General features: G+C 38.8%; 1 protein-coding gene across 4 annotated transcripts in view; it reads left to right on the top strand.

Moving 5' to 3' along the window:
- LOC139735050 (lissencephaly-1 homolog) overlaps nt 1-26,195 on the top strand; it is a 50,538-nt gene that overhangs the window by 9,801 nt on the left and 14,542 nt on the right. For 2 of the 4 annotated variants that reach the window (XM_071645828.1, XM_071645827.1), the window contains exons 3-9: nt 7,075-7,153; nt 13,867-14,151; nt 16,847-16,943; nt 18,942-19,116; nt 20,668-20,764; nt 22,958-23,089; nt 23,822-23,845. In XM_071645828.1, the coding sequence (XP_071501929.1) occupies nt 7,075-7,153; nt 13,867-14,151; nt 16,847-16,943; nt 18,942-19,116; nt 20,668-20,764; nt 22,958-23,089; nt 23,822-23,845 (889 nt within the window). The remainder of the gene's footprint in view (nt 1-7,074; nt 7,154-13,866; nt 14,152-16,846; nt 16,944-18,941; nt 19,117-20,667; nt 20,765-22,957; nt 23,090-23,821; nt 23,846-26,195) is intronic. The other 2 variants (XM_071645830.1, XM_071645829.1) reach the window with 1 other exon arrangement.

Below are 26,195 nucleotides of genomic sequence, written 5' to 3'. Positions count from 1 at the left end.
CATGGTTATTCGCTTGGTGCCGTTCTCACTTACAAGTATCACACGTGGCATTTCTGGTAAGCGCTGTACATGCATATTTTTTTTAATACACTACAATGTATCTTCAGTGGGGAAAAGACAAGAAGTATGTCAGGTCACATTAGAAATACACCACCGTCTGATCAGTGTTATTTTGCAAAATGATTTACACTCATATCTTGCATGCCTATTTTGTGCAAAGTTTGAACTACAACCCTGAATACCACAGTAATTCATGACGTATTTGTACAAGGTATTTGTGCTCTTTAATACTTATACATTGCAAATTTTGGCTCAAGTTACCTGGGTATTTCACTGTCAGTATACATATGCACCCATGACTGACCGCTGAAGGATAGCTGTCAAACATCAAACATATGCAAATTTAGACACTCCACATGTTTGTTTCATATGGTCACAAATTTATACAAAATGCACACATGTACACTGTACATGTAATTTTTTCATGTTAATTTTTATGTAGTATTGGTCAAGATATCAGCACATACAGTACATTGTGTACTGTGTACGCCATGTATTTAGTTAGTCTAAATTTTCGCAAATCGAGACTTCCCGACAATGTCGCGAGTGGTTGAATTCGCGATCGTGGTGTACTGGTCTGAACTGAGAAATGTATACGTGTGCATCACATTATATCAGGATAAGAGTCATTATTTTCATGTCTCTTTAATTTTGCGAATAGCATGTGACTCGCAAAATTCACGAAAATAAAAACCTCGCAAAATATTTGTCATATACAGTACTACGATAGATGTATTTCACCATCAGTGCAAATGCACTCATCGACCGACTGCTGTACCATAGGATACTGGTACAGTAGCTATCAAACAGTTAGAGAAATAATGATAGGTGTAGTAATCCATGGTATAGGCAAGACTGTTTGATTAGGCATACCATAATATTTGCATTGGATAAAGATTGATTTAGAAAATGTATTTTTTTTTGGGGGGGGGTCATTTTTTATGGTGCAATCAGGATATTTCTGAGTATGCACCTTTGCTCATTTTATTAAAAAAACCTCTTTCATACAATTTGTAGATGCTTTTTTTCTACAAATGGATGTCTTTTTCATTGTTTTAATTTCAGGTAATATATGATCTGCAGTTACATTGTAAGAGATCATTGCAAGTTAAACAACTCGAACATTGGTGTAGAATCTGCTGTTCTGTTGCCAAGTGAGGATGTTGGACAGACATGATGACTTGGCTTGGGTCTTCACAAGACAGCTGGGGGGGCTCATGTGTGATGTATTTTTGCAAGACTACATACATGTACAATGTCTTTCACCTAAGTACTTAAGTCCAAGTTGTGATTAACATTTTTATTATAGAGACACAATGTACATGTACGTAGCCATTTACTGTTCAACTCCACAGAGCAGCGAACAGGATTTTGCATGTTTCGGACCCCTCCCCCTCCCCCCCCCCCCCACATTACACACACACACACTTCATACACCTACAGTGTATGCCAGACAGTGTTCGCATCTGCAGTAAGACACCATCTGTACAATGGAACCTTTTTCACCAGCGACCAGTAATAAGGGCTAATGTATGTTAGGGAGGCCACGCATTTTCCTCCATCAAGCCATGGACGCTGATAATGCATCTTCCAGCACAGGATCCATGTTAAGGTCTGCTGAAAGTGTTATGCCGTTTTGCTCCCCATATGGGAAGCGCTCATGGTTCTCTGGTACTCGAATCAGAGAGGAAGGGTTACTGAGGTTAGATTTCCCCCCAAATAGAAGTGCAAGAGTGTCTCGTCTGCTCAGCTGAGATAGACTTCATAGAGATTAGATACTGTCTATGATTGACAAAGCAGTGACAAAAAAGCAAATTATTGCAAAACCCACCAGCTAAATTTGTGTTTGTACAATGTCAAGAAATTTGAGTTACATACAGATGAATATCATTTTAAATCATGAATCTAACCCCCAAATAATCCCATCCCTTTTGAATGCATCAGCGACAATACAGCTTTTTTTTTTTTTTTCTGTGATCTGTGATGTCTTGTTATTTCAAGGTGATTTAGGCCATGCTCTACATGAGAATACATGTACCTGTCGAACTTTCAAGCACCTTGCTAACTTTTGCAGATCATATAAAGAAAGAAAAAAACAACAACTCCAGTTTAAATAGTTCTAGAATATGAGTTAGGAACAAAAATAATATACAGTGTATGAAATATGTTCAAGATAATAAAAAGTTTTGGTACCTCAAAAGTGTCCTTGAATTTCCTTGTCTTAGTTTGTGTTTCAGGTTAAAGTACCTTTCATATAACTAACACTGTGAGACTTACTCGCCCCAAAGTGCTCTCATGTCTTAGTAATCATGCAATTAACTGCGATCAGCAGCCCCATACGCATAGCGACCAGCAGTCCCATACGCATAGCGTAATCGGGCTTCGCATTGTAGCATTCAGGATCATGACAGATTTAGTATCGCAGGGTAAATGTCAACTTAAAATCCCATAAATTCTTCAATTTGAAGACTTACCAATTAACTTGAAGTATTGAAAACAGGCTTCGGGCAACGTTTGGTTCTGCCTATAGTCCCTTTCTGTTCGAATTGATGACTGAATGTGACTCGGTCGACAGGACCTTAGGAGAGCTACATACAGTACACTGAATACTACAGCCAGTGCGTGCGAACACATCACATGCACACAAATTTCAAATCCATGAACGGATAAGATGTTTGTGTGCACATGCGCATGCGCTGGCCATGGTATCCAGTGTATGTAGCTCTCCCAAGGTCCTCTCGAGCGAGTCACATTCAGTCATCAATTCGAACAGAAAGGGACTATTGGCAGAACCAAACGTTGTTCGAAGCCTGTTTTCAATACTTCAACTTAATTGGTAAGTCTTCAAATCGAAGAAATTTTTGGATTTTAAGTTGACATTTACCCGCGATACTAATTCCGTCATGATCCTGAACGCTACAATGCGAAGCCCCATAACGCTATGCGTATGGGGCTGCTGGTCGCAGTTAGCTATGTGTACAATGGGCTGCACGCTGCTGGTCGCAGTCAGTGGTTTCGTACAATATTTATCGACGCTGGACAGCGTCGGCTCTGGTACGAAACCATTATTGCATGATTACTAAGACATGAGAGCACTTTGGGGCGAGTAATTCTCACAGACAACGTACTTTAACCTGAAACACAAACCAAGACAAGGAAATTCAGGGAAGCTTTTGAGGTACCAAAACTTTTTATTATCTTTAATCAGTAAAATAACATTGTGTAAATGTTTGAAAAATGTGAACAATAGTTGTAAATATTAAAAACTGTTTCTGAAATAAACTGTCACCGTGATGGTTTATTGAAAAAAAAAATGATATCTCAAATTTGTGGCTTTATTGCATAATTCTTGTACATGTAAGGTAGGGTGTTTTGTGATACAATTGAACTATACTTACAGTACATACTGTATGTGCATCAAATATATATAAGATAATTTGAACATTTGCGTAATCACTGCCCCATTGTTAAATAGTAGCTTTAAATCAAAATGTGCTTTATCTGCTCTTCCCTTAGAAGCAACATGTACAATTCTCCCTTTCGCATACAGCCGATATCAAGCGATATCACCTTGCAATACCCATATCTGATCGATCGCTTTTGGGACGTATACTTCCGGTTTTGAGGTTCTGAAAAATCGTACCAAAGATCCTAGATGGTGTAGGATCTTTGATTGTACATTCCTTTCTGGAAATGTCTCGAACAAATACATGAGTTTAACTTCAGGTCAAAGTGGTCTTTCCAGCGAGGCAGATTTTTCCATGCTCTCCACTGAATTTTGTCTGTTGGGAACTTCACCCACATCACATCCTTCATCTATGGATGTTTTCCATAATTTCGTCATTTGGTATCATCAGCCCAGCATTTAGGCCACTTTGCAGAAGAATCCCGTTTATCAAATGTAAAGTTACAGATTAAAAGATAGCTCTATTATTTGCGAGATTATAAGACAGAATTTGATACGATCTGTGAATACAATACAAACTAGTACTTCAGTGTTCAATGTGCATAAAAGCGTACATATACACGCACCCGTGTATAAGACGCACCCCTACTTTCGGACCTAAAATTTAAAAAAAAAAACAACGAAAATTTCCACGCAAATATTGCGTGTGTCATACATATTATTTCAGCTCAAAATTTCCCTACAATGCAGCATGTATTTGCTTTATTTTTCGTTTCCTATCATACTTTCTTTTAACGGTATTCATCGGACATCGGCAAAAATAATATGGAAGACGCAAAATGCAAGACTTGTCTCGGTACTCACTTGCTATTGTTTCGCCTTTCAATCGTGGTACATGTGTCATGCATATCGTACTCATGAGTGTACAGTACGATCTTTGCTGTCATACATAGCAGAGGGTGTCTCGCATATTGATGCATGTCAGACTGGAAGTTTCATTACGAAAAATAAGAAAAACATCAACAAGTGTAGCAGAGGGATCATACGGCAAGACGTACGGTGCGTACGGTAATTACACTCACTGTTGTTTCGCCCGGAGGGATTACCAGTAACATCTGTGTCTCTTGTACCATGCTTGTATGCACAGTGCTAGCCTTTTGCAAAAGGCAGCTCGCTATAATTTCAGCACACGCACACAGAGAGCAATGGACTTGCACACACAGCGCGCAACGGGCAAGCGCGATAAGATCCGATCGCTGTGTGCACATGAGTCCATTGCAAAAGCCTCTCTGCAGCTGCTGCCTTTGCCAAAGGATTGCTAGCTAGCTAGCTAGCTACAGTGTAGCTATGCTATCCTAGCTGGCCTCGTGAAATGAAGAGCAAACGAACGGCATGGATATGCATGCATGCTTCACACATCGTTCATATTTACGGTGACATACAGTAGTGTCGATCCTACTCCGTATTTTACAGCTTTTGTCTATGGCCATATTGATACTAGTACATTGATAAGTTTTACGGTATCGGTAATTTAGTAATGATACCTGTACATCGCGTATTCCAGCTACTAGGTTGGCTGCTGGTAGCTTGGTAGACTGACATCGGTAGCATACAGCAGTGCTGTTACAGCTGTTGTCTATGGCCAGATTGATACATCGTTACTGCACAAGGCCGATGTAAGTTTATCTCGTATTTGCAGCTTTTGTGTGTGTCCAGATTGAAAGATCGCTCATTTATCCGTAAGTTTTAGTGATTGCTTACCTTCCAAACGTCGATGGGCATACATGGCCCCAAGTTGGCCTTATAAAATTGGGTGTACATGACAGATTTTTTTCCGTGATTTGACTGTACCCGTGTATACGACGCACCCCCGATTTTCAATGTTTTACGACGAAAAAATAGTGCGTCTTATACACGGAACTTTACGGTACCTCACAATTCTCCCATTGGTTTGTATGCAAAAATTTTTAGTAAAATCATATTTTTGATGTGGATACATGTACTGGTGTGTTTGACTAGCACATATTTCTCAGGAGAACTTGCAGATGTAAAGTCATTGTACAAGATTACAGTCAATTCTGCAGAGGTACATAATGTGTGAGAATATATGTCCCCATAGAACATCTTGAGGTTGGGCAAGTCCAAGCTATTTGATCACACAAGACTGAAAATTCAAAATGGGTCAATCTACATAAACTTGGTATCATTTTAAAGCTAAGAAGTTAAAATACATGAATTTCAAAAAGAAAAAGTAAAAATCCTTCCACATAACCAGCAATAAATTAATTAATCTGCATAAATTAAAATTTAGAGGAACACGTGGGACATTCAAAAATTCTGCATTTTAAAATATATCTCTTAATTTTTACAAGTTTTTATGAAAATAAGTATGGTGACCTTAAGTCTGACTAACAAGTTATCATGACTGTGATTTTCAGTTTCTCAACTGATTAAATATGCAAATGAGGGATGGGCCAAAATTAGCATGTCCCACGCATTACTTTTTTAGGTCATTTTTTTCTCATTTGCATAAAAGTTAATGATTTCATTGACTTGAAACTTTCAAAAGACCAAATTCACAATGGACCTAATCATATCCAAGAGATAAAAAGTTAGTCTGATAAATCTCATTCTTGCAATTTTCAATTAAATTTAGTAACGCGTGGGACATTTTAGTAACGCGTGGGACGATTTGTGTACAAGTCAATGGAAGTGTGCTAAATCTTAGTCTTCTATGGGAAATGTGTACATTATTGAGGGATTTTTTGTAATTTTCTGAATTCTGACTTGAAATTTGGTGAAAAGTTCCACTTTGGATAAATAATTCACAAAAGATCATTACATGCTATATTCAAGGTCACATTCAAAGTCAAATGTAAAAAAATAAAGGATAACACAGGTATTTCACATTTTATATTATATCTATTGTTCTGGTGGGTCTAAATCATTTGAATTTGCAAGAATTTATTAGAAATACATCTATTTAGATAATTAGTACCCCATATTAAAGTTTCTCTGAGCAAATGTGCAATTCACATCACAATATTCATAGTGACAAAAATGTCCCACGCGTTACTTGTCCCACGCGTTACTATACCTATCTTTCTATAATTGACCTTGAGAGAAAACAGTTTCATGATTTTTTCTGAAATGTTTTGTTTCAGGTACAGTTATTGTTGTAGAAAAAGATGTTTGTAATGATTTTATAGTATACCAAGTATTTTCACAATAATTGAGATAAAAGTAAACGAAGAAAATAAGGACAATTTTTGTGGTCCCAGGCGTTACTGGAGAATAAATTTGCATAAATTAAATACTGAACGCGTGATTCTCCTTATTTCTATTGTTTTGAACGAAGATACCTACTACGTAGCTATCAAAAGCAACCCAACATATGAAGTTTCAATTTTAACAGTGCAATATAGGGCTAAATCTTCTTGTGATGTCCCACGCGTTACTGGTGCAAAATAGCTTGGACTTGCCCGGTTATTGATTGATTCCACCGAATTTTACGCAGATGTATTTCTTTTGTTCTTAATTCTTTGAAAAACACCATTAGCTCTATGACTAATAACCCTCATGTATTTTCTCTTTCATTTGTCTTACAGGAATAAAGCAATTTCAGATTACCTTCGTTCCAATGGATATGAAAAGACTCTCACAGAATTCCAGAAGGAGGCAGAAATGGTAAGTACTGTGAGAGTGGTATATTTTGCTATGTTTTCATTTTCATGAATTTTACGTGTCTACTGATAAAATGGCCACCAGTTACCAAATACTCTGCAATCAAATCATCTTCAACTAAGGTTGGAAATCGAAAGGCCGTTTTCACACGGGTCAAAAAATGTAATTGCAATGCTGAGTTACAATTACAATTATAATTATCATTCGTACATATGACCGAGGAAGGCTGTGCGGATTCTGTGGTTTTGAATTTCAGAGTGAGGAGAGGATGTGTGGCTTCTTTTCAAAGTTTCCATCAGTCACTCTTGAGCGGTATTAAAGTAGCAATTAGCATGCACTTTGACTGCACTGCGATCGTTTGAGGAGCGCGGTTTTTCTGCGGAAATAGTTGAAAGGTCACCACCATATACTCAGCCCCCCAAAACACAACTTAGAGGTCAAACCAACTGCACGATTATTCTGTAATTCTGGAAAATTATGATTGGAAAACACAGTCAGACCATCATTTGAATCATGATTAGAATTACAACTGGAATTATCCTTCACTCTTTCAGTTTATATACAAACGGCCAAAACTCATCATTTGAATCATGATTCCATCGATGTGTTAAATTAGAATCATGATTCAAATTACGCACTCTTGGTACACATGTGAAACAGTGTAAAGTTTGTCCTGCGAGGAATAATACTTATTTCTCATTCTGTCACTTGCTGTGCTTCTCCATTGCAAATGAAACCACTTCCTAACTTGTCTGACAAGTCTCAATTCGCGAAACATTATGCTCACAAAAATATAGAAGCATATTTTTGTACTGTAAAACCAAAAGTATTTGTGGCATGAAATTTTTCGCGATTTGGAGCAGATGGTCTTTTTAGCAGCGTGAAATATTTGCAAATTGCCACTGTAATTCAATGCATAGTGTAAACAAGAACTTTCGCATGCATTGTAATTTTGCAAATCTTGGCTCCTCATGATATTTGCAAAAATTTAATGCAGGCGAAAATTTCTGGCTTTACATTTTTTTCCAGTGCATGCTTCCTGTCAAAGCTATTGATGTCAATGAGGCTACAGAGAAAAGTTATAAAACAAAAATCAATACTAAATTCCCTATCACCGTATGGGTATTAAAGCTCTTTCAAGATGCCAACCCCCTCTCTCCCATCCCCTCCCCCATGAACAGTTGACAACCAACCATACATATATTAATCATAACAATCATGCATCTATATATATCATTGTGTTACACAATTGGTACAATGTCAATGAACCTACAAGAGTGAGTTAATTCTATGCATCATTGAACAGGGATGAAAACACATTATTTAATGTGGTTCATCTTTGAGCGTGTTTCTACTGAGCGACGAAAATTCGAGGTGATGCCAGCCGATGTGTGGTGATACCGGCCGATGCCGGCCGATACCGGCCGATGCGTGGTGACACCTCGAATTTTTCCTCAGTAGAAACAGATCGGGTAGTGGCCGATGCCGGCTGATGCGAGGTGCTCCGTCGTCCATCTATTGAGGTGGTCGATGCGTGGTGACGCGAAGGACGATTCTCAGTAGAAACACACCGGGTAGCGAAATTCGTGGTGTATCGGACGTCTAGAATTTCTCCCCGCGCTTTTCAATCGGTTCATCGCACACACTCCTTCGACACATGTGTACAAAATACGTGTGTACACACAGCGACCGTGTTCGCATCATGCTTTGTTTGTACCAACTCGCTAGTGTATGTGTTATAGGCCCTATACGTTACTTTACATGTGAATCGTGGCATTCATCGTCTATTGTTCGCGTGATTAACAGCCTAACTTATTGCATTACTAAGCCCTCATTACTTACTTGATTTTACACCGAGTTATTTCATTTTATATTGTCTCGAATCGCGAGAGTACCACATTAGTATGTCGCAGCCTTGAGAAAATCTCAACTGGACCCTCGATCTCCAAAGATTTCTCATCAGTCAGTGGCAGGATACCAGTATGTTAGTTCGGGGTATATTGGATGGGAAGACGAAGAGAAATGGCTAGTCAAAAAATAGCCGACGCAGTTGTAGCAAAGCAGGCAGGGTTCGGCAGTGCGCGCGTGACCCACATCTGTGACTTAAAAATACCTGACTTCCGGAATCGCCGCATTTGCACGTCACCTTTGCATCACCTCGTATTTTATCGCTCAGTAGAAACAGCTCGAGTGGTCGTAAAATACGAGGTGCTGCGTTGGACAAAATTCGTGGCGATGCCAGGGATGTGAGGTGCTCTCAGTAGAAACACGCTCGTTGTGCTGGGATCGGATCTTTTGATGTGAAAATTTAGTCCAAGTGAGCACTGTTTTTGGATCAGACCCTTTGTGATTAGTGCTTGTTGTTTTAGAATTTGCATACAGTCGTACAAGTCACATTACTGCTTACAAAACTTCAATTAAAACTAAATATACTCGTAGAGAAATAATGTGATCATCACCACATTGTCTATATAGCTAGCACCTTTGTGCAGTGTGGAGGAAAAAGCATGCATGCGCTCTCGCCTCTCACAGCATTTGCAATGAAGATTACATGCATTTCCCCAGAAATTGTGTGTATGTGGGAGCGAGTGTGTGGTGTGTCTGTTTTTGCCAGTGTGTGTCAGTGGATATTGTGTAGGTGTTGCACTCTGTCATGTGTGCTAGGAATGATGCACACTGTACTGAGCTGCCATATGGCCCAGTGCTGTGGGAGCAAAATGCGAGGTTCATGTATGATGGTAACCCGATTCCTTATTCTGTTCAACAGTTCTGCCTCCTGCATATATTTTGCTTGCCAGTGGAATATGTTGTTGTAAAAAACATACACTTCAGTTTTGAACATTAATACAAAATAAGATAGGCTTCATGGGGATGTGTGTGTAAATTACCCATGAAAGAAATGGGAGATTTGATTTTAGCCTGTGGAGTATTTGTACTGGGAAGGATATGGTGTCAGTAAATTATTCAGACATTGGGTAGGAAGAGTCTTAGCAACAAATATACTGGAGGTTAGTCAGTTTTACAGGGGCCCTGCAGGGGATGAAAAGGATAAGTGCCTTTAATCAGGCGGTAGCCAGGAAGTTGTAGTTTCATGGAGAAGACAAGAGGTCTTCCCAAGAAAGCTTAGAGAAAGAAATAACCCGCATATGGCAGGAACAGTTGATTTTGTTTGTGTAAAAGAATTCTTGACTTCTTGTATCCTGTACAACAATGAGGAAGTAGTCATGCATGTTAGTTGTGTAGTTTGTTAGTACCACTGCTAAGACTTTGGTTGCATTGAAAGTCAGCTCTCACATAATGGGTATTATTCATGCTATGGCTAACAGAGGTCATGTGTAAATGAAAGCATGAAAAGCAGTTGTAAAATCTACTCAATCTGTGCCCTGTAATGCTCTGTAATACCCAATAATGTCCTGTAATGGGATTTTAAAATCGTATGTGCAATCTACAGGGCATACAATTGATTCAATTCTAATGAGCACACACAAAAACTGTCTGAGCATACTGACAACTGTCTGACAAAGGTCCAACCTGAAACAGTGGTGAAGGACAAACGTTTTAATAATGAGATTTTAAAAACCCCTGTTTTTCTTGAGCTTTGAAATCTACACTATGTAAAATACATTTAGGAGCTTTTCCCTTTATTTTGCCCACTTAAAAATTCCTTTGCAGATTATAGAATTATTGCGCTGTCCCCAAAACAGCATTGTTTAAATGAGTGTCATTCTCAGGAAGAGGAAATATGAAATCTTAAAGGCACATGGTCCCGGTGGTTTAATTGAATGTGTACGCGGGCGCATGGCGCAAGTTTCCTATAGAGACCTACAGTGAGTGTACGCTATCGACTCCTCTTTAGCGCTTACGCTGTGACCCATTTCCCCGAGTTCGAAGAAGTCCGATCCACTGTAGTCAGTGGTCCGATCACAGTTCGGCTCATGATTCGGCTGAGGGGGATGACAGTTTTAACAAACTTCTTTTGTGATGTCATACTAAGAAGCACATATGCACGCACCCTGGCATTACTACAGACTGTGTGATGTGCAGAGAAGACAATGAAGGCAACGTTACCTAGCAACACATACAGGCTTTACTCTAGATGGCAGCTCAACTTCGGCAATCTTCGTATCAATGCTAACAGTGATCGGCAGTATCATCAACAGCGCCCTCTACACTACCGGGACTATGTGCCTTTAAAAAGGGGATCATAATGCATAAAATCCGTTAATGTACACTGCTCTGATAATTTTCATTAATGCCTAGATTTTTGTGAATGCATGTGTTACATGTGTGGGAATGACTTAAGAGAAATTTTATTTGAGGCAGTAAACTACAATGTATGTGCACATACATAAATTTATTTAATTTATTAAATTTATTCTTTGGCTTTTATTGGACAATGTACAATGTATAATGCACATCCAGCAGGAGTATAATCACCATTAAGGCATGTAAAGAGTGAACATTTTATTTCACTGTGTGTCCTTATGGAACAAAGTGAGAAACTAATCACCATTAAAGCGTGTAAAGAGTGATCATTATGTGCAGTTTCTATATATTTAGATGGAAAAGGGGGGGGGGGGGGGGGGGAGATGACATCTCTTTCCCAGGCAAGCTCAAGATGCTAAAATGACATTTATAGAATGTTGTCCCCTTTATGCTATATTCTTCAGTGAGATGCTACTGTATGATAACGTAAATTTGTGTGTCATACTTGATAGCTTCTAATCTTTAAGATAGGAAAGAAGAAGATTATCTGCATATTAATTTGCATAGATACGATGCATGCAGATGATTGTTACTATCTGTAAGAAAGACATAATAGATATCGGGTAAATTAAAGTGTGCAGTGTGCTATAAAGCAAGGCGTGTGTAGTGGTACCCTCTTTCTGTACTGTGAATTTCTAACCAAGCATGCTCTGGAGTGCGAGGGATCCTGTGAATGATGTGCTTTATGCATGTGTGTCTCCTTGTGTGTCTACAATGTATGTGTATGTGTGTGTGTGTTTGAATGTGTGTGGTATGCAGAGATCACTTGAGAGGGATGACGTGGAACCTGCAGTCTGATGTGATGGGTAAATAACCCCGCTCCCCCCATCACCCACCGCCATCATCCATGGATGCAGCCGGAGAACATGTGTATGGCTCTTCACTGGTCTCTCAACACCTCATTTATTGCCCTCCTCTCTGCATATTTTCCTACTCCCTAGAGCAGTGTACGGAAAAGGGGCATGCAATGAGATGCATATTAAGAAACAATGTCCAACACTTTCTAATAACTTGTCTCACGTTTATGTTAGTTATGCATGGTAGAGCGTAATCTATTCAATTTCAAGTGATGTTTATTAAAGAGACATGTGTTCGCTGGCTCTCGTAGGCTCTTTCCAGATTTCACTAAATTCATCCCCACTGACACATGGAACCCAAAGAGCATGTTTCAAAAAGTGGACCAAAATGAAAACATTCCATGTGGTTTTATGCTTTTTGTACTCTGAGTGATTATATTATCCACAAGTTGATCATAAACAAACATTTCTGTCATTTTCTGATGACAACACTTTATAAGGTTGGTAATGTGCAATGTTATTTAAGATAAAACCCAATTTTGTGTTGTAAAACTGAAATAGGGACACACCATACTTAAAAATACAGTCTACAGAAAAGAAAACAAAGTAGAGCTCTATCAAAAGTGAAATTCACACATTGTGATGTTTATGAGTGTAATGTTTATGGATGTTTGCACTACAGAAAATTGAATGACTGCAAGAGATACAATGCATATGAAAGTAATTTTCTAATAAGACATTTCCGTGATCAGAATGAAGGGGTAAAAGTGTGCAGTAATCACTGAATAACTAATTGTCCCATCAGAAATAGTAACCAGAAATGTTTGGTAGTTTTTAATGTTTTCAGATGAGCACGAATTTATAAGCAATCGGTTTCAGGTTTGCTCTCTATTTGACCACGTAATGGTCAAAATTGTGCTGCATTATTAAATATCTAGTGCCTTGATTTGGAGTGTGATTGTCCACATACTGACTTTTGACAGAGAAGGAAATTAGTAATACCATAACATAACTTCAATCAGTTGTTTGTATTTTCCCCCCTTCTACAACTATACCACACCAATAAATGTGTGCTGGGCCCTTATTATACACACTGCTTCTCATGGGGTTCCAGCCATCACGTTACTCTTCTTTCTTTGTTTTATACAGTAATTCTGTATCTTTGTGTATTGATTGGTGAATGAATTGACTTGTCAGTTGCAAACAGGGAGTTAGGCTGCAACCTTATTGCTGAAATTGAGAAAGAAATATGAAATACTCCGGAAAAAAATCTCATTTTCTGTGGCAGGACACACATTTATACATGTACTTGTAGCTACAGCGTATGTATCTATAGGTACAATATATGAAATGACTTGCACAATCTGTTTGTGACCCCAAAATATCTTTGTCCACTGGCTGTTACATTGTACGATTAAATGGGCACTTGGGCAGGTGTTCCATGCATTTGACAGACAATTCCCATTAATTTCATTCGCCCAATGGTAAAGTTTAGTTGTCTCAGGCAAGTAAGCATGTGGATTTATAGTGGTACCCTAAATTTATGTGTAATATAATGGTGGCAGATGTATGTTTCTTTTTAGAATCTTTTCATGAGTGACATTATCATTTTTGTATTTTTCTATTTGTTATCTTGTTTCTTTTATCACCTAGCCGGAGGAAGTGGAACGCAAGTATAATGGTCTGCTGGAGAAGAAATGGACATCAGTGATAAGATTACAAAAGAAAGTAATGGACTTAGAAACAAAACTAAACGAGGCAGAGAGAGAGTTCACCACTGGAGGAGGTCCGAACCGTGACAGGCGATCGCCCACCGAATGGATACCCAGACCGCCCGAGAAGTACTGTCTGAGCGGCCATCGCAGTCCCATCACGAGAGTTATATTTCATCCAGTCTACAACGTCATGGTGTCATCCTCAGAAGATGCCTCCATCAAAGTGAGTCTGCACCTTATTTCGGGGCCAGCAAGTTTGACGATGTCTTATACCCTTTTCAGAACTCCTCTGGCTCAGGCCAGGCCCGAGCTAAGTCGTAAAATTTTGAGTTTATGAATGGGTCAGGCCTAAGTGGCCCGCGCCAGGGGCAGACTATTTTGGCGCTGATGAAGTTAGCACCAGGCGTGGGCCAGGCTCGGGCCTGGTGCCGATTGAAGAGTTTATGAACGATAGCAGCGCCAGGCTCGGGCCACAATTCCTTGCACGGTCAAAGGTCACAATTACCTGGCTGTGCCCTACGCCAGAGCGCGTGTTCAGATACCATGGCAGTTATCCCTCAGGTGGCCGAGTTCGTGAATGGGTCATCGTAAAAGTAGCGCGGCTCTGCTATAGTTACTAAACGCAATTTTTACTGCTTGGCGCGGGCCAAATTAGCTCGGGCCAGGAGCTGGCCAAAAATGCAAGAGTTACTGGAAGGGGTATTAGATTTTCTCTCTCTTTTTAAATGAGTAATCCTAATCAAGCAAATAGTACAGGACAAATGCTTTTAAAAGTAGATATAGCATCTGCCTGTAACTGTTTAGGGATAATATCCTTTTGGTGGTGTTATAGATTTTGGAATCCCCATTCTGTTGCTGTTTGTTGCTCAATCAGTGACAAAAAAAAAAAATGCAACAAAGAATGATGTCGAAAGTTAGTTTTGCATCATTTAGAAGTGTGTGGTGCTGTAACATAATTTAATGTGAAAGATTAGCTAGTCATCTACTTTTAAAAGCATGCCTAGGGGCTGAGCTGAAAACATGAGTGTTGTAGGTCAAGGGAAAGGGGGGCATTTGGTATGCCTTCTGTGATAAATACCATTATGTTGCACAATTCCAGAACATTGCTTAGTTATTGAGTGTGATTTGTCCGTATAACCAACTATAAAGAAATGTGAATGGACCCTGTGTTATAGAATGATAGAACCCAGCAAGGGTGAGACATGTGGGTCATTTACTCACCATGGGTAGATATGCCTCGTGAGGATATTGGGCAACGTGAGTGCACATGCATGAACATTGCTATGTCGTGGTATTGACCTGTGGATGTGGCGCATTGATGGTTTTGTACATCAGTGACTCTGCTACTTATTTAATATCCATCAAGCACTTTGTGCCTGCGGGGGGAAAAAGTTAGAAAACAAAGCACAAAATCAGTCTTTGCTGTGGTTGACTCAGATAATAGAACAATCGTGGCATTACTCTTGACAGGCTAAATTTTGTAGAAGTAGAGCTGTAGCTGTGTGTGTGTGTGTGTGTGTGTGTATGATGTGTGTGTGTGTGTGTGTGTGTGTGTGTGTGTATGATATGTGTGTGTGTGTGAGTGTGTGTGTGTGTCATATGACTGATTGCAAAATGCTGATACCAACGTTGGCCAGAGGAAAATGTTTTAAAGTACGGTATAAAGAAAACGGTGTACATGTCAAAATGTTTATTATGTATGTAGGCTATGAGTGGAGCTCGTGATTAAATACCAGGCACCTTTGCGAATTTCATGCCTCAGATCTGCTGGGTCAACTTGGCCACTTGTGACAATAGCTCTGAGATATCTCGGGTGAAATCTGACCTTTTTTAATATGTCTGCAGAAATATTATTCTTAGGCCTCTTATAACATCTCAAGGGGCAATTCTTCTGTGAGCTGACGTAGAATGCACAAATAATCAGAAAATAGTGTGTGTGTGGGGGGGGGGGGGGTATACTGCAGACATGCATTTTGCGTAGAGTAGATTAATCAAGTTTCGGAATGTCCTCGTGCGTTTATGAAACAGATGGTGCATGGAGAGCCGGCGGGCAGAAATGTACTGCTCCGTTACCTGCCTGATGGGGACAGAGATGACTCATGGAAAAAATTACTTTGTAGCATTCATTTTTGGGCAGTGTGTCACCGAACACATGTCTATTCCAGTTAGCCTGCAGCAGCGGAACGTCGTAACTTTGAAATGCACATCAGGCAGATTGGGTCGAAAGTTAGCGTCAATCTTGAATGCTTGGAATTTACAGCTGTACCACTCACAATATCAGCAAGTGTATCGTCATGTTATGATGTTTATACATACCCAAGCAAGAAAAGTGCAAGGTGTAATTTGTCTCAGAAGTAACATTTCATGTCCACCACCTTAAGATGAAAAGGAACTGGAGGGAAAAAGACAAATTGAGTTGATAGTTTTGTGTAAAATCTTTTCCATTTTTTTTTAATGCATTTCTCTGTTCTATACAGGCTTCTTTCCCTTCCCCGTACGGAAAGTAGAATCTTTACAATGGAATCCTGCTGTGCATTCTATTTAATGTACAGTAGATTTTATTTGAATCATTTTTTTTTTTTTTGTGCCCATTGTTTCAACTTAAAAGTAAACAATCATAGGCCATCTTTGTATGTCAGACTGTGGCAAAATAGAGAAAGAAAACTGCCTAAAATCGGCTGATTACACGCCGTGTGTGGTGCCCTACTGAGGGATCCTGTCACTATTCACAAAGGGACCTTTGGTCCTATCATAGCCAGGGAATATACACCTTGTATGCACAATAATGTTTGATGATTTACAGAGTAAATTATGAAGGATTGTGGCAGAGACAGGAGGGTTTATTATCAATATTTATCCAAGAGATAGGATTCTTGTGCAGTGACTAATATGGGTCTTTATCATCTCTTTGAAATCAGGTATGGGATTATGAATCTGGAGACTTTGAACGGACACTAAAAGGACACACTGACTCCGTGCAAGATATATGCTTTGATCATGCAGGGAAGATCCTCGGTAAGTTGTGCGAAACCATGCGATATAGTAGAGCTCATCATGATTTAATCTCCATATTTCAGTGAATTGTTATACCCCTATTTAATGATAATCCTTGGAATTGGGGAGCCAGAATTTATGGTCATGAGCATGCTGTCTCACTGTGTAAATGTAAAGATGTCATCCACTTTATGCTCCCTTGAAGTGAAATGTTTCTTCAGTGGTTCCAGTTGAAACAAAAAATACGGTAATTGAGTAATTATCCACTAACTTGTTTTTACAGACCCATATAAAGATATCAATGTTGTACATAATATAATGTCATTTGTTTCCATAGTCAAAATGTACAAAATGGCAAAGTATATTGACTTTGGTCATGTTTACAATGTTCATTCCCATGGTGCCTTGTTTGCGCATGTTGCATACACAATGTCCGTCAATTTAAAGATAAACTTGAAATTTTATTTCTTCAATTATCCTACCCTTTTAAACATGAAATGGCTGTTAACTCAGCATATTCATATTGTATTTGAGATTAATACTTGTTATACACTTTTGAGCTCTGAATGAAACTGGAGGTATTGTTAGACACTGGTTTCTTGATAAAAGAAAACTTTTTAAGCTGTAGATGTTGACTCATTAATCAGACATGTTAGTGTTAATTTCATATTAACATGGCACCTCCTGTGAAGTATGAAGGATTGCTTGTATTTGGCAACTAATATGAACATTTCAAAATGAGTTGAATATATTCAAGTACATTTCACATAGTGTATTCACTTCGGTTCACATTGATATTGTTATAACCATTGTTTTAAGCTGATTCATAAATCAAAATTCAAGCTTGTACATCATGTACCTGTGCCAGTTATGGTATTAAACTGGTGAACAAATATTTGTGATGCAATGCTTTAAAAAAAAAAATGCTTGCAATGTGATAAGTTTTATCAATAGAAGTTACCGTATGTGGGGTTTGACTGTTGATGTATGTTTAATACAGAACAACTTCCCTGTATTATGATTTTCTTTATTATGTGATATTTCACCTCTGAATGACAACATGCTTAGTGATATTCAGTTTGTGTGGTGATGAAGGTACATTTTATGTATGCATACAAGTGTGTACATATTTATAATGTTCATGGGTCATAGGTATTTACTATACAGATGAAGGGTATCCTGTGGTTTGTTTGTGTTTGTGTGTTTGTATATATTGTATGAGAATAAAAATTGGGTTGGGGATGTAGTGAAGAAGAATGCATGTACATGTAATACCCACAAGATCAAGTGAATATGACACATTTGACTTCTTGCATGCTGTGTGTCCAACAATGAAGGTGTCTTTATCGCACAAGCCCATCTGAGCTTACCACCTTCTGTTGTATACCGGTAATACTGGCCTGTACTCTGGGCATGGCCATAGTGTACACAAGACATAACATTTGATCAAGACCTACGCTGTTGACTGCTGGTCTCTCTGTTTGGATGCATATTGTTACCCGTCTGCCACCAATCAATCAAAAGGTTGCTGAGTGTGGAATCTCTCTGAATGGCCAGATCAAACAGTGTAGCTTTGTCAGTACTCTTGCCTGTTTAATTATACTGCATGTTTCGAAGGTGCCATTTTATCATGCTGAAACTTGAAGTCTTTGTCAATGAAATTGCACACAGTTCATAGACAATTAATGCTGTAACTCAGTATGGTTTTACTTTGTTTTTGTTGTTTTGAAATATATCAGGAAATAATTTTGTGTAGATTTTTTTTTTGTTTTTTTCTTTTTGATTAAATAATTATCCTGGTTTTTTATCCACATCCAACTCTCACATCAGTCTTGAAAGTTCTGTTTTCACCTCATAATTAAACATACATGTACTGTGAAGAACTGAAATGATTACCTCACCATCTTCAGTATCGAGTCTGAAAGCCTGGACACTCTGGTAGTCAGAAACACACAAAATGACATTCTAGTGACCCCTGATGATGTCCAGCTGATCATGTGTGATTCTTCCCATCCCCAGCCTCATGTTCGGCAGATATGACCATCAAGCTGTGGGATTTTTCCACCTTTGAATGCATGAAGACCCTCCACGGCCATGACCACAACGTCTCCTCGGTCAGCTTTCTGTCGTCCGGCGACCACCTGGTCACCTCGTCCCGAGACAAGACCATCAAGCAGTGGGAAGTTGCTACTGGGTGAGGATTCGTTTTCTGCCCATTGCCATGCAGTGGGTGTGATGTTTGATCCTCTCTTCCAAACCTTATTTTATGATCAGTTTTACCAAGGAGGTTCGAGAAATGGAGTCACAACAGTCTTATTCACTTTGATCCCATGCTCGAAGCTGCCACTCAAAAATATTTGAAGTATGTGTCAAACTGGAGCTGCCGCTAAGATGCGAAGACAAAAGAGTTGTGTCTGATTGCATAATCACCAGCCACTTTCCAAGGAAGATATGTCTTTGTGATGGTAATTACTTTTCACTATCCCTACTTACAAACATGGGCGGTAGACAGTGGTAAAGGCACGGGGGTGCACGAATAGAAATTGCTCAAATATTGCTGAAATAGATATCAAAATTACTCGAATGTACGTGATTGTACGCTAATCTGACGTAATAATTTATAAAGAACTATACTTGAAGATGATACCATATTAGTTTCATTTTGCGGAAATAAGGAGAAAGTGATAAAACCGGCTTTCCATGAGGGTAAAATTTCAAACACTTTCACAAAATATGGCTCAGATTTATACTTTTACACATATTTTCGAACGGAATTGACTTTTGTTTTATATGCTTTATCATAAGGTGAAATTTCATTGCATTTGATATATAAACGAGCAGCATATACCCGATATTATGTTAGCGTTAAAAATGAATCTTTAGATTGCTCAGAAAGATGGTGGCTTCAAGCATCGAACATCAAAGGCACAAATGCACCTGTGGAATTCTTTTGTCGATCCATAGAAAACTGACAGCTGATTGAATAATTATAGTCAGTTGTAACTCCATCTCTCGTACCTCCTTGGTTTTACTGTGTGATGCAAGGGAGTACTGGCTTGGAAGCTAGACTTTGATGTGAAGTTCATTAATGGCTGTTTAATGCTGATGTCCTTGAGCTAGATAAATTTATCCACCCTGCTGCTTTCTGCTGAGAGGTGTTAATAGATGCCTGGGCAGGAATCATATCATCACATTCTAATAGATCTCTCCACAGTGTTTTAATGATTCATAATAATGAATCTCCCTGGGAGTTGATATATTTTGCTCTGTAGATGTGGTGCATCAAGTAGAAAAGAGGAGGGAAAATCAGAGGCAGTGACATGGGTGTTAATGTTTAGACAAACAACAAAATAACAGAATTAGTGTGTCAAGATTATGTTTTATGATGATTTACCCTACCATCATTGGTATTAAAGAAAAACAATGCTAAAGCAAATTGAAACAACAACAACCACAACAAAAAAAGCAATACAAAAGTAAATTGAAACAAATCATCTTCCTACATTTGTACCATGTACTCTTGGCCCATTCACTGATGTGAAACGATCATGCAAGGGAATTTGATATATTTTCATTATCGGGTTATATATACCTCACTATGCAAAGCAGCCTATACCCTTATGATTCATTGGTAATGACTGGCAAAAATCCAAAAATTGAAGCACCACAGACAAGCCGGGAGGAAAGGGCCTAATTGAGCATGTGTCAATTCAATTCCCACGTGATCTGTATCTTGACCGCACAGGTACTGTGTGAAGACCTTCACTGGCCATCGAGAGTGGGTGCGCATGGTCAGGCCAAGTCCGGACGGATCCCTCCTGGCTAGCGCTTCCAATGACCAGGTAAAGCGCTTGACCGATGCTAAGATACTTGTAGTCCTATCTCTGCTACTCATTGTGAATGCAATTTTAACGTTTGTCTGGTTGAAAAGAGTATGATTGAATGGTCAAAACCTCACTGAATGGTGTAAAAAAAGATTCCAGTAGCTGGCCCTCTCAAATTGAGGTTTCACCCTTAAAGGGACTGTACAGTACTGGTTGAGGTGGGGATTCATGTTTTGAACATTCCTAAGTGAGATAATGAGAAACCTCTAATGAAATATGAAAGAGCATGTAATTTTAAGAAGGATTCAACGTTTATTTTATGAAAATTGGTTTTCAAATGGCTGAGATATCCAAAAAAGTGATAATGATAAAAGGCGACAGGCCATGCCTTTTATTAGGATATCTTTGTTTCACCTTGTTTTTGGACATCTCAGCCATTTCAAAACTGATTTTCATCAAATAAACTTTTGATACTCCTTAGAATTGCACGCTCTTTGACATCTCGTGGTTTCTGAATATCTCGCAAAATGTTAAAAGCTAAATCCTCACCTCGACCAGAACTGTACACACCCTTTAAGGAAGTTTTTAAACATGTCTCAAAATGTAAACCCCGTTTCTGTCTTGTACTATTAGATGAGTTGTGATAGGAGCCTCAAGATATACATGTATTTTGAAACAACTGAACTAATTGATCCAGTTTAAGAGGTTTTTGTCTTTTTTTGAAGGGAGTGTATTCCCTTTACGTAATGTCAATGTATTTTAGACATAGTCGAACTTTGAAAACAAGAGAAAAGAGGCAGTTTACATTGACAGAATGTCAGATCTGGAGTGTATGTAAATGGATTCATTACTGCATGGGTGGTTTGTAATAACTCATACGATGGCGGTCTTCAAATGTCAGCAGTCAAGAACAAGGCAGTGACAGTGTGGAGTGCCCGCAGCTTGCCATATTCATGAAATTGATTAATCACTCAACAGTCCTCAAATATTGACACAATTAGTTGGACTCGTTTGAACCTGGGTTCCCTTGGCAATCCCATCATCCATATTTTGGGTGATTTGTTTTTCTTTTGTGTGTCCAGAAAGGAGAGTCTTTGCATATCTCTCTGACCTGGAGATGTGTATTCAAACTTCTGCGTAGCAAGGAATACTAATTGGTTTAAATAATTCATGTCCAAATTGAGCAATGTTTGCAGGCTGTCCAAAATTTGGTGCAGATATGGTAAAGAGATCAATGCAAGGTATCATTTGTGTTGCCCTGTCTAGAGCTTGTTTAAAGCTACAACACTGATCGTGATGTGGAAGTGAATATGTGCAATGATCCATCATTTATATATATTTATTTATTTATTTATTTTTTTTTTTGTCAACTGTCCTAAATTCAATTTTCATCAAAGTTGCATAGGAGTATTAAAGGTATTTGGGATCAAAATATTTTTCTCATAATCTGTAGACTGGTTTTCTTTCATGTTTGGCATTCTTTTTTAATGAGCATTATGATGATAACAATGATTATGATGATGATGATGAATTATTCTTAATAGGAGTAGTAGAAATAATAACAAGAACATAGTGGTGAAAATAATGATACACTGCATTCTCTAATAGAGTGTGAAATAAAGTAGTTTTTTTTTTTATTTAAAAAGGAATAAGCTCTTGCAAGATGAAGAGATTGGATTCCTTGCAGATGAAGGTAATAATATTTTGGGGATGGTTTAGTGCTCTCACTAAATTGCATGTATGTGTGATCTGAATCGAAGGTGGAAGTCTTATTCTCGAAAAAATTAGGATTTTGGTTTATGATGTTTTCAAATGTACCTCAAATGCCACCAAAATATCAAAGTGTGCATGTCTCTTTTTTTCTTTTAAATTCTAAACACCGAGAGTTAATCCATATGGCTTACCAATCAGATCTCATATTTCTTGTTCCATGATCAGTCAGTTACCCATGATTAGTGATCTGGAAACACAGCATACCCTCAATGGTAGTCAAGGCACTGAACAGATTCAGTTTATACCTGTCACGCATGTCGTCTTGGCAAAATGTGCGTCATGACTCTCAGTGCTGACTTCATACAATGTGGTGCGGTAATAAGGTGACTGTGTGTCGTAATCCCACCTCGACCACCCACGCGGTCGCCTTTCGTGGTAAATGCGGTGAGTCACGTAATGCGTTCCCCTCTCCCACCCCCTCCCCGTCCCATGTTGTAGACTCTCCGTGTCTGGGTGGTAGCCACCAAGGAATGCAAACTGGAGTTGCGGGAACACGACCACGTGGTGGAGTGCGTTGCCTGGGCGCCGGAGTCCGCCTACCCCACCCTCAATGAAGTCAAGGGGGTCGAGGTGAGTTCATTCCCTCTTTAACGGTGTGGTTCAAAAACCTTTTTTGAGTGGCACATGCTGAAAGAAACAAGTTTCTTTCTTCGTAGTAAGAAATCAAAGATAGTCAACCTTTTGACACGCTGCATATCACATGATTGTTAGGTAAGCTGAGGAAGTACTTACTGTAATTGTTTTTGTTTTTTTCATTTAATTAAGTATGCATGCCTAATCTTGAAACTTTTTAGCCATTTATTACACTTTGACCCAGTCACTTATGCTGAACTTTACTGGTGTATGGTTCTGTCTATGTGCTGTGAAAGTGGAAATTTTCACGGTGTTGAAATTTTTGTGCAATTCGTGCAACCAGAAACTAGCACAAAAATAAAGTGCACAAATATTTTTTGCGTGCCATATGTTCTGGTGGTTAATGTCTTGATTCCATAGAATTGAAAACACGTAAAACTCATCTTACCCGACCAAGTGTGAAAAATAACTCAAATGAAAATATCCACTTTTACAGTAATAAGAGTCTTTTTTTATTATTAATAAAAAAGAATTGTCAGCATGAAGTATGGAACATACATGTATCACATAGATTGGTCTTCTCAGCTTTATTTGTCTTTTTTTTTTGTAATGACATTAGATAAGTAATCTAAAGAATGCTAGCATTTCTACGGAAAGAATGTAGACATTGCATATTAAACCAAGTTCTCATAATGTTGTTTCTTTTCCATCTCGGAATATGGACTATAGCTGAACAACTATGATGGCGTTGAGGTAGACTTGATTTCCAGCCTCTTTATAGAAATTGTTGTGCATTATTTCGCATGATGCCTTGACATCCTGCTTGTTAAGTGGCGCTGTTGTGTCTGTCGTGATGAAAGGGCCTGTCTCTAGAGCCTGCTTTCACTCCCCATAATGCCAGTCTCCCAATATGTGGTGTATAATGCTCCCTGGTCTGCAGGCAAGGGGTCTGATGCTTATTAAACATTCAATTTTTGTAGCCAGTGAATTATTGTACTTTTGTCTGGTGTACAGTTGTGTAATTGAATCATCAAGAATAGACAAGAGTTTGCATGATAAATTGCACAGTACAGACATTCCCATATTTCACGGTTGATATTATGAATCTGTATTATCTTCATTCCTGTTTGCGTGAATTGACACCGAGGACATCATAAGTGCAATATTACCCTAGCGCATGGCGACATTTTCACGTTTGTTCAATTTGCGGTCCAACAGTGATTCGCGAAATTTGCTAAAATTAAACCCTCACATGAATATATAACAGCTTGTACAGTTCACTATTGTATGCCACATTCATGGCAAATTGTATGGCATGGGTAAAGTCTGGTATGTACGTGATCAATGCCATCTAATACCACTGCTAGTAAAGAATTCTTCTTCAGTTGAGTGTCAGGGTGTATAAACACATAAAATTGAGTTTTTTATGGGGGGAGGGGTGGTGGTATAATTTCACATAATGATGGGAAAGTGCAGGAAATTAGTAAGGAATTTGGCCACAGACATAAAGTTTTTTGAACAACACCCATTTCAAAAGGTGCAGTGTTGCCCAATGTACACTACCGCTATGTAGTCTATGAAAATAATGGTGAACTTTTTGTGCCTTGGGGGTATTAGTATTAGTAGTGATGATCAATCCATTCTTGCAATCTTTCTAGTATATGAATCAATAATTTTAAAAATCGATCCACCTCGGTTACACTATAAATGCACTATTCCATGTGACTTGGGAGCTCTTCTCCTTGAGAAAAGTGTATGAATGAAATGAAATTATTCTATATCCTTGCTTGCTTTTTTTTTCCACTGAGGAAGGTCGTTGTAGGTTGATATCATGCCAAGAGCTGTTTGTGTTTAGACGGTCTGTGAATGAACAGCTAGTGCTGTATCAGTTTGCGTCCCTCCACGCATTGATGAGCCTGCGTTATGATGTATGTAGTCAAAGTATGCTGTGGGAAGTGAAGAAAGAAATATTGGCAAATACAGAAGTTTTATTGGTGTCGTCGAAATGTATTGATTAAATGATATGTAACAGTTAAGCCACATGTGCATGTGTGAACCAGCTCATTAACTATGCATGCCATTTCACCACAGTGCACTAACTGTACATGTTGTTTCAGACTGAAGTTTCCATGTACCATCTCACCTTTGTATGAACAACCCACTAACATCATGAACATTTAATTGACTATTGTGTATTTCATTGTGAGGAACGTATTGGAATAGCTGCTGTCAGTGTAGCTGTATTGCATCGCAATAAAAAAAAAAAAGAGCTGTAGTTGCTTTGTGTAAAGACAGGCTCGCTGTGTATTACGTACTCAAGTCTACTGTGGTTGATACCTGCTAAATAATCAGGAATTTTTGTCAGCAAATTCAGGGAAAGTCCCCTTATATCACTGCATGAAGAAAACCAGTGGTACATGTTAACCATGCAACAATTAACAACTGATGCTTTGGTTTCTGTCATGTAACTGCTGTTACGTATGTGTAAAACACTGCAGGCTGTAACTTTAGGATCATACTGCAATCCTACCAGTGGCGTGCAAATGTCAACCTCTTTACACCAATATTGCGAATGGTGCACGCTACAATAATTGTATGTGTCAGTGGCACTGCAAGCCGTAACTTTGGGGTCGTGTGAGACATACTTCACCAATGCCTGGTATATTTTAACATCTACATTGATATGTAGTACACGATGTGGCAACTGAAGCACCAAAGTCAATACAACACAGATGCACTAATTCTGCCCTGTCAGTCTCCCCTGACAGCAGGGAGGCTACTGGAGCACTCATTTCTGCAGACTTGTCTTGCAAGTCTGTTCGCAACACACATTGTACACAGTCTGTAGTAATGCCCCAATGTGCACACACATACTGCATTATGTACTGATGCTACTGATTCTGTGCATGTCTTGCTGCCAGGTCCGTATTCCATCACTGAATATCATTTGATTGCCAAGATTTTCAAGACTTGTGTGGGATGAAGGCCAGGAGGTATCAAAATGAAACTGAGAGCACACTGTGGAGAGTAGGAAAGGGTTGGGGGGTGGGGTTGGATGGGGGAATGTGGTTTTGGTGTTTTATCTAAAACCAGGATCCTGACT

This window comes from Diadema antillarum, unplaced genomic scaffold, assembly GCF_040938485.1.
Source record: "Diadema antillarum isolate AM-2024a unplaced genomic scaffold, OU_Dant_1.0 seq00000562_RagTag, whole genome shotgun sequence".
NCBI classification, from domain to species: Eukaryota; Metazoa; Echinodermata; class Echinoidea; order Diadematoida; family Diadematidae; genus Diadema; species Diadema antillarum.
This window is presented reverse-complemented; position numbering and strand designations above follow the sequence as displayed.